At 35.9% G+C, this 13,483-nt stretch overlaps 1 protein-coding gene and 1 long non-coding RNA gene across 2 annotated transcripts in view; both read left to right on the plus strand.

Moving 5' to 3' along the window:
* The window catches only part of LOC146454426 (uncharacterized), a 328,274-nt gene extending 326,945 nt beyond the window's left edge, over positions 1-1,329 (plus strand). Inside the window, exon 38 of the mRNA XM_085095575.1 lies at positions 287-1,329. Coding sequence (XP_084951701.1) covers positions 287-399 — 113 coding nt within the window. The 3' untranslated portion in view covers positions 400-1,329. The remainder of the gene's footprint in view (positions 1-286) is intronic.
* Positions 1,330-7,113: 5,784 nt separating this feature from the next.
* On the plus strand, positions 7,114-8,071 carry LOC146454448 (uncharacterized). Its single transcript, XR_014859283.1, has 3 exons — positions 7,114-7,163; positions 7,321-7,430; positions 7,933-8,071. It is a non-coding gene; the product is annotated as an uncharacterized LOC146454448 (long non-coding RNA).
* Positions 8,072-13,483: the final 5,412 nt, after the last annotated feature.

Genomic DNA, 13,483 nt, shown 5'->3' on the forward strand with positions numbered 1-13,483 from the left:
TACCTAGAATAACTTCCCATGGTATCATTGAATTCAACTATAATTGCTCTACCAGCGCAAATGGTTTCGTTTCGTGGCGGTGACTCCCATTTTCAAAAGTTGTAAACGTTCTAGGTAAGTGCTAGCAAACTCCGCCTAGCCCCGGGTTAGCTCTAGACGCCTCACTCTACTGGAAAAGGCAGGCATTGTTTGGTTCGGATCGGCTTGTTTTTAGTGTTTTGCTCCCAGTGACTATCAAGATCAAAGAATAAATTCACTTACCCGCCAATTTTTGTTGTTATTTCAGATCCAGGGCAAAAGAAAAAAGAGAAGTTTGGAAATGGTGAAGAGAAACCGTCACAAGATAAGGGATCGTCAACTCCCGATGAAGACACAACTGTCTTTGACATAAGGCTGTAAACTACTCTAACTGAACACTCGACGATTATTCTCCCAACGTTTACTTTGGATCGTCACACCATTATTTGATCCGTAGTATGATGTAGCTGGATGATAAGACAAACGTATATCTAACTGTGTAGCTTATCATTGCAGAGATGGTTGCTGTTAATCTCGTATTATGTGCACTGCTAGGTATTAATGTAAAATGTCAAATATTGGTAAACACTGTTAGATAGGAAGAAGGGCTTTTGTGTTATAAATGGCATAAGTCATGATGGAAAGCCACAAATTCACTCTGGAAATCAATATGTCATGAGGAAAAGCCACAAATGAAAGAGCAGCCAATCTGTCATGTGTTAATGTATTCTGGTTCATCTGGTAGTTATTGTCAGCAACTTGCCAGAAGTCTTTAGTAGTTCTTAATATCTTAGTTTGGCAGATTTTGTCTATTTCCCTCCTCAAATTTAGTTACTCGTAGTCCCAAGCAATCATCGGAAATTCTTGTGAGTTGAGGATAATGTTATTGGGAGGTAAACGTCGTTGTCGATACTTTCTCAAGTTATAGAGACATGTACAGTTTTATTTGAATAGCTTAAGTAGTATTAGTTACAGGTGTGGGGACATTATAGTTCACTTTAGTTTATTCTAGTCGTCTTCGTGTTTGTAGCTGTAGAGACTTTCGTTTCAGTTCTACAAAACGGTTGTTGTAATAGTATTTGGAGCAGTGCTTGTATTTGCAGCTCTAGATATTACAGTTTTAGTTCTTGTAGAAGTAGTAGTAGTAGTAGTAGTAGTAGTAGTAGTAGTAGTAGTAGTAGTAGTAGTAGTAGTAGTAGTAGTAGTAGTAGTATAAATGGAAGTAGTATCAAGAGTAGCAGTAGCATTATCAGTTGCAGTAGCAGTAGCAGTATGAATAGTAGGAGCAGTAGCAGCAGCAGCAGCAGTAGTAGTAGTCGTAGTAACAGTAGCAGTAACAGTATTAGCAATAGTAGTAGTAGTAGTATAAATGGAAGTAGTATCAAGAGTAGCAGTAGCATTATCAGTTGCAGTAGCAGTAACAGTATTAGCAACAGTAGTAGTAGTAGTAGTAGTAGTATCAGCAGCAGCAGCAGCAGCAGCAGCCGCAGCAGTTGTAGTAGTAGTAGTAGTAGTAGTAGTAGTAGTAGTAGTAGTAGTAGTAGTAGTAGTAGTAGTACTAGTAGTAGTAGTAGCAGCAGCAGCAGCAGTTGTTGTAGTAGTAGTAGTCTGTAGTTTTCGTTCCATTGTTAGTCTGAATTTTTGAAAGTGTTTTGGAGTTTCTAGCTTTTTTTTTTTTTTTTGGTAGTATTTTTGGTAGTTGCTGACAGTTTCTAACAGTGTTTGGCAGCAAAGAAGAAAGGACTCGGAAAAGATGATCGTATTTTACAGAACGCGAGTGGCTTGTTTCCATTCATCACTTGCCATGTTATCTTGAAGCCCTTTACATTTGGTGTCTATTTTTGACTATCTTGATGCGACACTGAAACAACTTTATCAATGTAAGCAGTATGTTCCTTAATTCATCGTGTGAATTTTGTTCTTGGTACACAGAATGATCGCGTATGCTAAATCTTGATACTACAGTTCTTAGGATATCTTGGAAATGATAACAAAAATTCGCCAAGGAACACAGCAAGACGCCAATATAGGTTATGTTCGCGTCCGATATTTCAAGGTTTATAAAACTATTTATAAAAAATATTTGTTATTAACGGCATATCTGTAAAAACTGCAGGGATTAGTGATTCGTTCATACAAGCGGTCTGTTTTATTGCTTAAATCGTCTTCGTGTCCGTTAATTGACAATTGGGACCAAAGAAATCGAAGCGCAGTTGTAATCCGACTTGGATTTGTGCAATCAGCTTTTCAAGAACCAAGAATGATAGCTGTTTACATTACAAGATACACTTATGTTTCGGTCGTTGAAGATTTAACCTGTGTCCCTTGTCGGACAACTTTGAACAGCTCGTGTATCAACCGGAAAGAGAAAAACGAATGCGAAGTTGGTTCATCCGCTTAGAATTACGCATACACTATTCATATCTTTGGAAAGAATATGGTGCACTATTAGGTTTCGCATTTTTGATTTAAATGCCAATTACCCTTAACACATTTTCTCTTTCCTATAATTAACGGGTAAATTATAATTTGCTTTAGCTTTTTACCTAAAAAGGGTTATATTAGTAACTGAAGATTGTTTACACGACAGTCCTAGAGTGGCGCGTGACAGATTGTTTAGGACACTAAGTGTCGTTATAATCCTTTGTAAGAAACCAAATTGATAAGGTTTCATAGAAGGCAACGCTGTTAATCCGATATTTTTTCTTAAAATAAAACAAAGGAGAGAGATATAATATATACAGTCTGAGTGCTTGCTTTATCTAGCTTTCAAAGTTACCGCGATTCAGAGAAGAGAACATCTTTCGTTTATACACTACAACATATTCAGTGGTAATCTTAGAACAAGCTCGTAAGTGGTGTTTATAGCATAGAGAAGGGTGATAAATAAGGCTGCATCCAAACATTACTTCATGGCCATTACGCGTTCTTGTTGGATAAGCACAACATGTCAATATAATTTATTGTCATTTTAGAACTGAGTTTGAGTCAACCGAATATAACAAAATATATCTTGTTCTCTTCAATGAATCATAGTTACCTTGAATGAGATGTTTAGCTTTACTAAAAAGAGGTGAAAAAATGTTGGGTTATATTTTCATTGGACGAACATCACCGTGACTTTCTTATGGGTGTCTTCCCACCAACTCCGCCCCCCCCCCCCCCCCCCCCCACCAAAGTATATCCTGGTCAAACGTGATTGATCTCAAAGTAACAAAAAGAAAAATTATAAGCTACTTCCTGGAAGAATAAACAAATTTACCGTATTAGTTTTAGTCATAACACATATAGGTAGTTGTACGCATATCGAACTTGCAGTTCATTTCCATCGTAGCCATCTGTACCATGAAGGCGATGAATAATCAAGTAAGCTTTGACACAACGCTAAGCCAATATTTTAGCATTTCCATTGACACGAGAGTAATTTTTGGATATTTAAAACGGATACTAAAATAGGTGATAATGTCCTTGTATCAAAGTTCCTAGCCCGGATTTACTATTTGACGTCAGCAAAGGTGTCAAATTGTGTCTGTGGCTTCAAAAAAGTATAATGAGTTTCGACATGACACAATTTTTCGCTTATGACTGATCGTCATTTTATTAAAGAGACTCGGACTCATTATCTCTTACCAAACATATGCTGTGATTTAATTTTCCAGCGTCGTTTTTAGGGCTGGCCTATAAAATCCACACCAGCCTTTAGACTTCGGAACAAAACGGTTAAAACATAAGCCCATTTTAAACCTATCGTATATCAAAACGGTTCAATATCGAGAACTATACCCCTTAATTGGGACGGCACAAATTTATACAGATTATATAATGGATCACTTCCTCCACTTCCCCTCGCCCAAGGACAGAAGGATACGATGGCTGATGTATATTAGCCCGGCAAATGAACTATATACATTTGAATAGTTACACCTCGAAGTGAACCAGCGACAGCCCTTATGCAACACACCAAACGGTACGACGGAACAGTGTTCCTTAGCTCCGTAGATCTGAATGGTCATACTAAACGATGCTGGTGCACGTGCGAAATAAATTGAAATTTTCTCGAGGAGTGAGGTGAAAAATCGAGTAATCCGCTTCGTAACTCCAGTGACAAATTAAATAGGTGGGGCGGGGACAATAAGCTTCTATCACCCACTGATAACATATAAGTCAGATAATGGGTTTACAAAGACAGTACTTCCTTCAGCAAAAGATGACGGCAGCGTTTTGTCAGTTAATATCGTCACAAAACGATTCAAAAACAAACGATAGAAACCAAAAGAATCTGAAAGAAAACCTATCAGTTTTAGGAGAGGAAAGCTATTCGAATCCACTACGTAAACAGAGGCCTTATTTTGCGCTACCTTGAGATAGTACAAGTGTAACAGGACACCCAACGCGATTGCAATCCCATTACTAGCCAATAAGATTCGAGAATTATGTAAAAGATATGATAGTTACAGCCACACCGACTCTGTGGTTTAAAGGGGAAGTATCATGGGGTGTTTGATATCTTTTGTTAAAAATGATGAAATAAGACCTTAAATCACCTGCCAAATAATTCTAGAATGACGAGAGGAACGAAATTAGCTCAATTCTTAAAAGAAACAACTTGTGATCTGTTCTTGCGCATTTTGGAAACAAAAATGCGAGAGTTTGAAAAACATTAGCCTAATATTTTTCAAGTTCCAATCCAAACCGGCCTACTCTGTTTCTGGCCAGAGGGACTAATCGACAGTTTTATTGCACTGGGGTGATAATTTTCAACAAACTTGACAATTATTTCGTTATTTCTGCTGACAGTCAAACATTTTGGGTTTTGAAATGACAGCAAATTTTCGTGATACTTCCCCTTTAAGTACAACTGCTATTTCGATAACGCCGCGTGAAAAGTTAGTTTCTCATGCGCTAGCTAGTAGAAAAAAGATAATAGATAATTATTCACGTTAAACACAATATCTACCTTCTGGACATATCCTTTACGCGCGCTTTCAAAAGATTATCTTAAATATGTATCTCGATGTAAATTCACCAAAAATATTGCCTCGATTATTTTTTAATAAACCCCGCTCTTTAAGTTGCGATAAAAATTGATTAATTAATCCTTCAAATTAAACACAAAAGCTAGAAACGTTTTATCATATTTTATTTTATTGTTATGTTAATTAGTCACTGCTTGAACAGGAAGTGAGTTGCAGAACATCGGCTCATTATTATTAAAGCAGTTTTCTATTGAGTGTCGAAAGTAATTTTGCCTTTTCTTTGGTTTTGCGTTACTACGCTCTCTGATTGGTTAACAAAACTTGTGCAGCTTTCTCCACAAATGCAATCGATCCAAACACTAAAAAAACAACCGTGTTTTCACCGCACCCGTCTTCCCGCGCCTGGCGCTTTGCGCCAGTTACATGTATTTGCTTTTAGTTCTGATTGCCTCGTTGTGTGTTTACATCTGTTACGATTGGCCAGAGAAATAACTTTGGTTTTGCGACAATCAATTGAAAACCGCTTTATTATTATTATTATTATTATTATTATTATTATTATTATTATTATTATTATTATTATTATTATTATTATTATTATTATTAAAGAGCCTATTCCAAAAGCCAATTAAAATGGTTTCGATTATGATTTAGATGTTTTATTGCTATTGTTCGTGGCCGTTTGAAGTGAAAAGTAGATTTTGGTAGTGTTAAAAAATCCAAACTATAGAGAAATAATAATTAAAATCAAGAGCGCAGAGTAGTCTTATGCAGCATTTACTAATAAATATATGTTTTTTTTTTTGTTAATTTGTTTATATCGGTACCCAGCTGCAGTGAAGTGAAAGCAACAACATCTGATGTGTCAATTAACATACTGAAGGCACCAAGCTGCAAGATGCTTGACCTGAAATTGAGAGACTCGTTGCGGGTTGCGGAGCAGTTTGATGATCATCTCGAAGAACAAATCACAAATACGTTCTTGACCTTACGTTATGTTTTTACACGATACATTTCAACAAGAGCGGCCAAACAAGTACAGTAATTATGACTCTCAGAGAGGTCTATTCCTGTCGTAGGCTTTAAATTATTGTTCCAGTTACGTGCAAATGAAAACTACAGCGATATTAAACACCATCTGCATTGTCTCCTACAATACTCATTCCGTTATTCCACTGTAAAAAAATAAATAATATTATGAAATTGATAAAAGGCAAATCATCTAAAAAGAAAACAAGACAAAACAGCGAAGTCGATTGCGACTGCAACTTAGCGATTTCTCTTAGTTCAATGATAGACGCGATTTTTGTCGCATAAGACTGATCCTCTTTAAGACCTTTTCGAACATCTGATATGTCGTTATCAAAAAGACGATCAAGAATCCTATTGGATAGCGTTTTATTTGTCTGTCATTTCTATGGCACGAGGCGGAATAAATTGTCAGAATCTTGACAGTCACCCCAGGTGAAAAATGCAAAGCGGACTCTCGAATGTTCTCGATAGAAAAACCAACCAACAAAGTCCAATTCACACGTCGCTTTTAAGGTTCGGTAGACTTGGAGCAGTCCGACGGATAACAAGAGCGCAGGCGAAAATCGTCTCGCGCAAGGAGAATATAAGACTCCGTGGGTACACCCAAACAAATTTACGAGGAAAATTCTCTTCCCCCTCTCCCCCGCTTTCCTTTCGTATATGTACAGATCCACTCAGCCTTAAGCACGTGCTTGCCCATGAGGAGACTCAACGCACACGGCGATAAAGTTATCTCTTCTCCAGCGTTTCAGAACTGGCAGACCAGAACCGACCGGTTCACAAAATGCAGCAATTTGAAGGAATGATTCTTAAAACAGGTTTTGTTCTCGCGCCTTTTGGATGCGAGATCACTATAGCCAATGAAGCGCGAGCGGCATAATCTTCCGATAGCCAACTCGGCGCTACGCGCCAAGATGGCTTTCTGCTTTCTCTCTCTCTTCTTTTTTTTACAAATGCTTTCTGCTTTCTCATATCCAACGCGTGCAACTCTCGGAGTAAAATATTATAAGATGCACATTGGTCATATGTGAGTTTACACAAAATTGCGGTTTCGTTCACTGTTTACATTACGCTTTTCAAACGGAAACAGGTCCGTACGGTTGGGATGTTTTTTACTGCGTCTCTGACAAGAAAAAGGTATAAATGTTTCTCAAAAATATTTTCCATTTTGTCTGCATACTTTGCCAACACGTGCAGTATTTTTCTCTTTGTCAGGTGCGAGCAAATGTTGTTGTCAGCGATTGTTTTCAGTTTGTAATCCATATTCATGACTAACTTGACACTTAACTCTCAGACTGATAAGAAATCCGTTGTAAAGAGCGATTTGACGGTCCTCTTCAACGACGAAAAATGATGAAGTGCAAAGGCGTTTTGATAAAGCATAGAAAGAAGTACACACTAAAGGTGAGTTCTATTTTATAAATATTAGTTAAGGTTTGTGTGGACGCTAAAAACAAACCATGGACATGTTGCCGACTTGACACGTGCGTTGGCTCGCCGGCTGCTTGTTGAAAACGTCAATTTAAACTCCTCGACTACTCCAAATGGATTAAGACTTGGTCTCGTTCTTAGCAGTACCCTTAAAGTTACTTCGAAAGTTTAAAGAACATACTGACTGTTCCGCTTTGTACAAAATTTTTCCGAGGCAATATTTTTAAACAGCCCCATACATTAACGTTACATATACTTTGCGACACAAAATGTAGTCACGTTTATCGTTTTTGGAAGAGGCTTAGTGGGACAATGGTGCATGTATAATTAATGTAACGAGCTGTGCGGAAATCTTTCCTCTTACCGCCCTTTGCCGAATGGATGCCTCAGTTAAAAATTGAAATTTTCACAATTTGAAGCGTAGCTTGAATTTTTAGGTTTTCAGAATTACTGACATGATAATTTGCATTTTCAGACGCCCTAATTCAGTAAATTGGAAGTAAAAATGTGAAGGCAGAAACCGAAAGAAGAAACTGGGATTACTTCAAAGGTAAGAACTTTGCGTCATCATGCAATCAAACCGCGGTGGTTTACCTTCAGGGGCCCGTTTCTCGAAAGACCCGGTAACTTATTGGGCCCGATAAGTATATTTTCAAATGTTTTTTCGCCGATTACACAGTGCTTACAGGCATGGCACTTGGCCAATGTTTTCATAGAGTTATAAGATTTAAAAATTTAGTGCTCAAAGCTAACAAAAATTGACTTCTGTTAAAAACTTTTATCACCAAAAACACTACCGGACCCGGTAAATTACTGGGACTTTCGAGAAACGGGCCCCATGCAGGCCCGAGATCAACAAGAAACTTCCCCTGGTCGTTCTCCATATTTTTTCGTCTTTCATTAGAGTTCAATCGTCAAACAAGTCTGTTTGAGGATTAAGATATTTTTTTGGTGATCACTACATTTATTCTCCCAACCTGCAGTTGGGTTTAGTGATCATGTAAACTGAGGACAAATCCTTGGCAGAAAAAGTACCCTTTTTGCATACCTTCCATTGACAAATGGTACCCCTTTCGTGTACCTTTCATTGGAAATAGTGCCCCCTTTCACAAACCTATTTAAGAACACTGCATCCCCTTTCTATCCCTTAGAATAAAGGCCTCCTTAAATACCTAACTGACAGATTTCACAACCCTTTCATATATTTTGACTCGTGAAATCCCTACCCTTTCACAAACCTGAAGCGTAAAAAAGTAACCCTTTCGGGCGAAGCCTCCCAGTATAGGCCATTACAGGGAAAAACCCCGGGTCAATTAACCAGTCAAATTATGCTGCCCAATCAACGGCACTTTCACAGTAACTGTGTTCGGGGGTAATAATCCTCTGTTTCATTGCTCGCTGCTTCCAAATAATTCGCTAAATAATTAGAGGAGTACTTTCTAAAAATTATAGTAAAAAATCTTTCAATTTGGTCAATTCTGCGCTGAGCAATTATTTTAGAGACTTCGCTTGTCAATTAATTTACGCTTAAACTTTAACCAGGACATTCAAGAGGATTTTAGCAGCGAGTCTCTTTGAGACAAAAAAATGTTCTTTTCTATAGCTCATTGCTCATTAGCCAAATGATTAGACAATGGTTTCCTGAAGAGTATAGTAAAAGAATATTTTAATTTGGTCAATTCTACGTTCAGAATAGTTTACGAATATGCACGTCAATTAATTCAGCCGTCACCAATTTAACCCGCTCACTGAACTGCACAGCTTTAAGAGAAAGAGTCTTCAGGAAGAAAAATATTTGTTTTTATTTCTGGTTGCTTACAAAGTCTTCGGAAAAAGATTAGAAGATACTTTTGTCGATATGATAGGGAAACAATACTTTCAACTTTATCAAATTTACGCTAACATTTTTTTAGCAAGTATCGCAATAAATTTATTTACGCGTAGAATAGAACCCGCGCAGTAACCGGAAATTTAATACTTTATATCTTCCACAATTTATATCTTCAATTTCATTTCTACTAGCTTCCCGCTAATTTGCTTAATGATAGCAGTAATCTTGCCTGAAGATTATAGTGAAACAGTATTTTAATTTGGTCAATTCTACGTTGAGAAACAGTTTTCCGAGTTTACCAGTCGGTTAATTTAGCCGTCATTTTATTCATTCGCAAACTGAACAGCACTTGAACAGTAACTCTCTTACGGAGTAAAAATCTTCGTTTTTGTTGCTTGATGGTTACAAAAATACCTCAAAATAATAAGAACATCCTTTTCTGAATATGATAGATAAAGAAATTTTGAGTTTAGTCAAATCTTCGCTGAGAAATAATTTTAGGGAGTACCTCAATAAATTCATTAACGCGTAAAATAGAATAGGCGGACTAAGCGGAAATTCAATACTTCATAGCTTGGACAATTTATACCTTCATGTCTGTTTCTTCTAGCTTCTAAATGATTCACTGAAAAATTAGAGGATATCTTTCTTAACATTATAGTAAAAAAATCTTTCAATTTTATTTATTCTGCATTGAGAAAGATTTTTTGTTAGTTCCCCAGTCAAATAATTGAGCCGTGAAATTTATGTTGCGCAGTGAACGGCACCACACAGTAACTGTGTCTTTGAGAGCTAAAATCTTCTTTTTTTTGCTTGTTGCTTGCAAATAACTCGTTAAATGATTAGAGGATAGTTTTCCTAAGATTACAGTGAAAGAAACTTTTAATTTGGTCAACCCTACGCTGAGAATAAGGTTTCTTTAAATATGCAAGGCAATTAATTAACCAGTGAAATTAAGCTGCACAAACAACGGCACTTTCACAGTAAGGGTGTTCGGTAGAGGAAATCTTGTTTCACATTGCTCGTTGCTGCAAAATATTTCGCTAAATGATTAGAGGATTATTTTCTGAAATTAATAGGGGAAAAATCTTTCAATTTGGTCAATTTTACGCTGAGTAATAATTTTAGAGACTTCGCTTGTCAATTAATTTACGCTTTAACTTTAAACAGGACAGTCGACAGAAGTTGGCAATGAGTCTCTTTGAGGCTAAAAATATCGTTTTCTATTGCTCATTGCTTCCAAATAATTTACTAAATGATTAGACAATGGTTTCCTGAAGGATATAGTAAAATATTATTTTAATCTTGTCAATTCTACGTTCAGAAATAGTTTTCCGAATTTGCACGTCAGTTAATTCAGCCGTTACTAATTTAACCCGCACACTGAACTGCACTTTAAGAGTAAGTGTCTTCAGGAGTAAAAATCTTAGTGTTTATTTCTGGTTGCTTACAAATTCTACGGAAAATGGTTAGAAGATCCTTTTCTCCATAAGATAGTAAAAAAGCTTTTAATTCTATCAAATCTATGCTAAGAAAAAAAATTTTAGCGAGTATCTCAATAAATTAATTTAAGCGTAGAATGAAACCCACGCAGTAACCGGAAATTCAATACTTCGTATCTTGCACAATTTATATCTTCAATCTCATTTCTACTAGCTTGCCGCTAATTCGCTCAATAACAGTAGTGTTTTTGGCTGAAGATTATAGTGAAAGAATACTTTAATTGGGTCAATTCTACGTTGAGAAATAGTTTTCCGAGTTTACCGGTCAGTTAATTCAGCCGTCATTAATTTCATGCGCATACTGAACGGAACAGTGACTCTTTTCCGGAGTAAAAATCTTCGTTTCTATTGATCGATGCTTACAAATAATTCTCAAAATGATAAGAACATTTATTTCTAAATATGATAGTGAAAAAAGTTTTTAATTTGGTCCAATCCTCGCTCAGAAATATTTTTAGGGAGTATCTCAATAAATTTATTTGCGCGTAAAATAGAGCACGCGTAGTAACCGGAAATTCAATATTTCATATCTTCCATAATTTATATCTTCATGTTTGTTTGTTTCTAGCTTATAAATAAATCACAGAAATGATTAGAGGATCTCTCTCTCTCTCTCAACGTTATAGTGAAAAAATATTTTTGTTTGGGCAATTCTACACTGAGAAATAGATTTTATAAGTTTGTCGGTCAATTAATTGAGCCGTGAAATTTATGTTGCTTAGTGAACGGCACTTCACAGTAACTGTGTCCTCGAGAGTAAAAATCTTCTTTTTATTGCTCGTTGCTTGCAAATAACTCGCTAAATGATAAGAGGATCGTTTTATAAAGATAACAGAGAAAGAAACTTTTAATTTGGTCAATTCTACGGTAAGAGAAAGGTTTCTTTTTAAATGTGCTAGGAAATTAATTAAACAGTGAAATTAAGCTGCATAATCAACGGCACTTTCACAGTAAGTGTGTTCGAAGTAAAAATCTTCTTTTACATTGCTCTTTGCTTCCAAATCATTCGCTAAATGCTTAGAGGTTTTCTCTTTCTGAAAATTGTAGTGAAAGAATCTTTTAATTTGGTCAATACTACGCTGAGCAATAATTTTAGAGACTTGCCTCGTAAATTAATTTACGCTTACACTTTAACCAGGACATTCAACAGGAGTTTAGCCGTGAGTCTCTTTGAGAGTAAAAATCTTCTTTTGTATTGCTCATTGCTTCCAAATAATTAGCCAAATGATTAGACAATCGCTTCCTGGAGAATATAGTAAAAGAATATTTTTATTTGGTCAATTCTACGTTCAGAAATAGTTTTCCGAATTTGCACGTCAATTAATTCAGCCGTCGCCAATTTAACCCGCTCACTGAACTGCACAGCTTTAAGAGAAAGAGTCTTCAGGAGAAAAATCTTTGTTTTTATTTCTGGTTGCTTACAAATTTTTCGGAAAAAGATTAGAAGATCCTTTTCTCGATACGATAGGGAAACAATACTTTTAACTTTATCAAATTTACGCTAAACAATTGTTTAGCAAATATCTCAATAAATTTATTTACGCGTAGAATGGAACCCGCGCAGTAACCGGAAATTTAATACTTCATATCTTGCACAATTTATATCTTCAAGTTCATTTCTACTAGCTTCCCGCTAATTCGCTTAATGATAGCAGTAATCTTTCCTGAAGATTATAGTGAAACAATATTTTAATTTGGTCAATTCTACGTTGAGAAACAGTTTTCCGAGTTTCCCTGTCAGTTAATTCAGCCGTCCTTTTATTCATTCGCAAACTTAAAGGCACTTAAACAGTAACTCTCTTACGGAGTGAAAATCTTGGTCTTTGTTGCTTGATGCTTACAAATAAATCTGAAAATGATCAGAACATCCCTTTTTGAATATCCTAGTGAAAGAAATTTTTATTTTAGTCAAATCCTCGCTGAGAAATAATTTTAGGGAGTATCTCAATAAATTCATTTACGCGTAAAATAGAACAAGCGTAGTAAGCGGAAATTCAATACTTCATATCTTCCACAATGTATATCTTCATGTCTGTTTCTTCTAGCTTCTAAATAATTCACTTAATGATTAGAGGATCTCTATCTCGCAACATTATGGTGAGAGAATCTTTTAATTTGCTTGATTCTACACTGAGCAATAGTTTTTATAAGTTTGTCGGTCAATTAATTGAGCCGTGAAATTTATGTTGCTTAGTGAACCGCACTTCACAGTAACTGTGTCTTCTTGAGTAAAAAGCTTATTTTTTTTATAACTCGTTGCTTCAAAATAATTCGCTACATGATTAGAGGATCGCTTTACGACGATTACAGTCAAAGAAACTTTTCATTTGGTAAATGTGAGAGAAAGGTTTTTAAACAAAATTAACTAGGCAATTAATTAACCTGTGAAAGTATGCTGTACAATCAACGGCACTTTCATAGTAAGTGTGTTTTGGAGTAAAATTCTTCTTTTTCATTGCTCGTTGCTACCAAACAATTCGCTAAACGATTATAGGATTATTTTTTGGAAATTATAATGAAAGAATCTTTTTATTTGTTCTATTCTACGCTGAGCAATAATTTTGGAGACTTCACTTGTGAATTAACTTACACTTAAACTTTAACCATCACAGTAAACAAGAGTTTACCAGTGAATCTCTTTAAGACTAAAAATAATCTTTTTTATAGCTCATTGCTTCCAAATAATTAGCCAA

Source organism: Pavona decussata, unplaced genomic scaffold (assembly GCF_977016875.1).
Source record: "Pavona decussata unplaced genomic scaffold, jaPavDecu1.1 SCAFFOLD_302, whole genome shotgun sequence".
Lineage (NCBI taxonomy): Eukaryota > Metazoa > Cnidaria > Anthozoa > Scleractinia > Agariciidae > Pavona > Pavona decussata.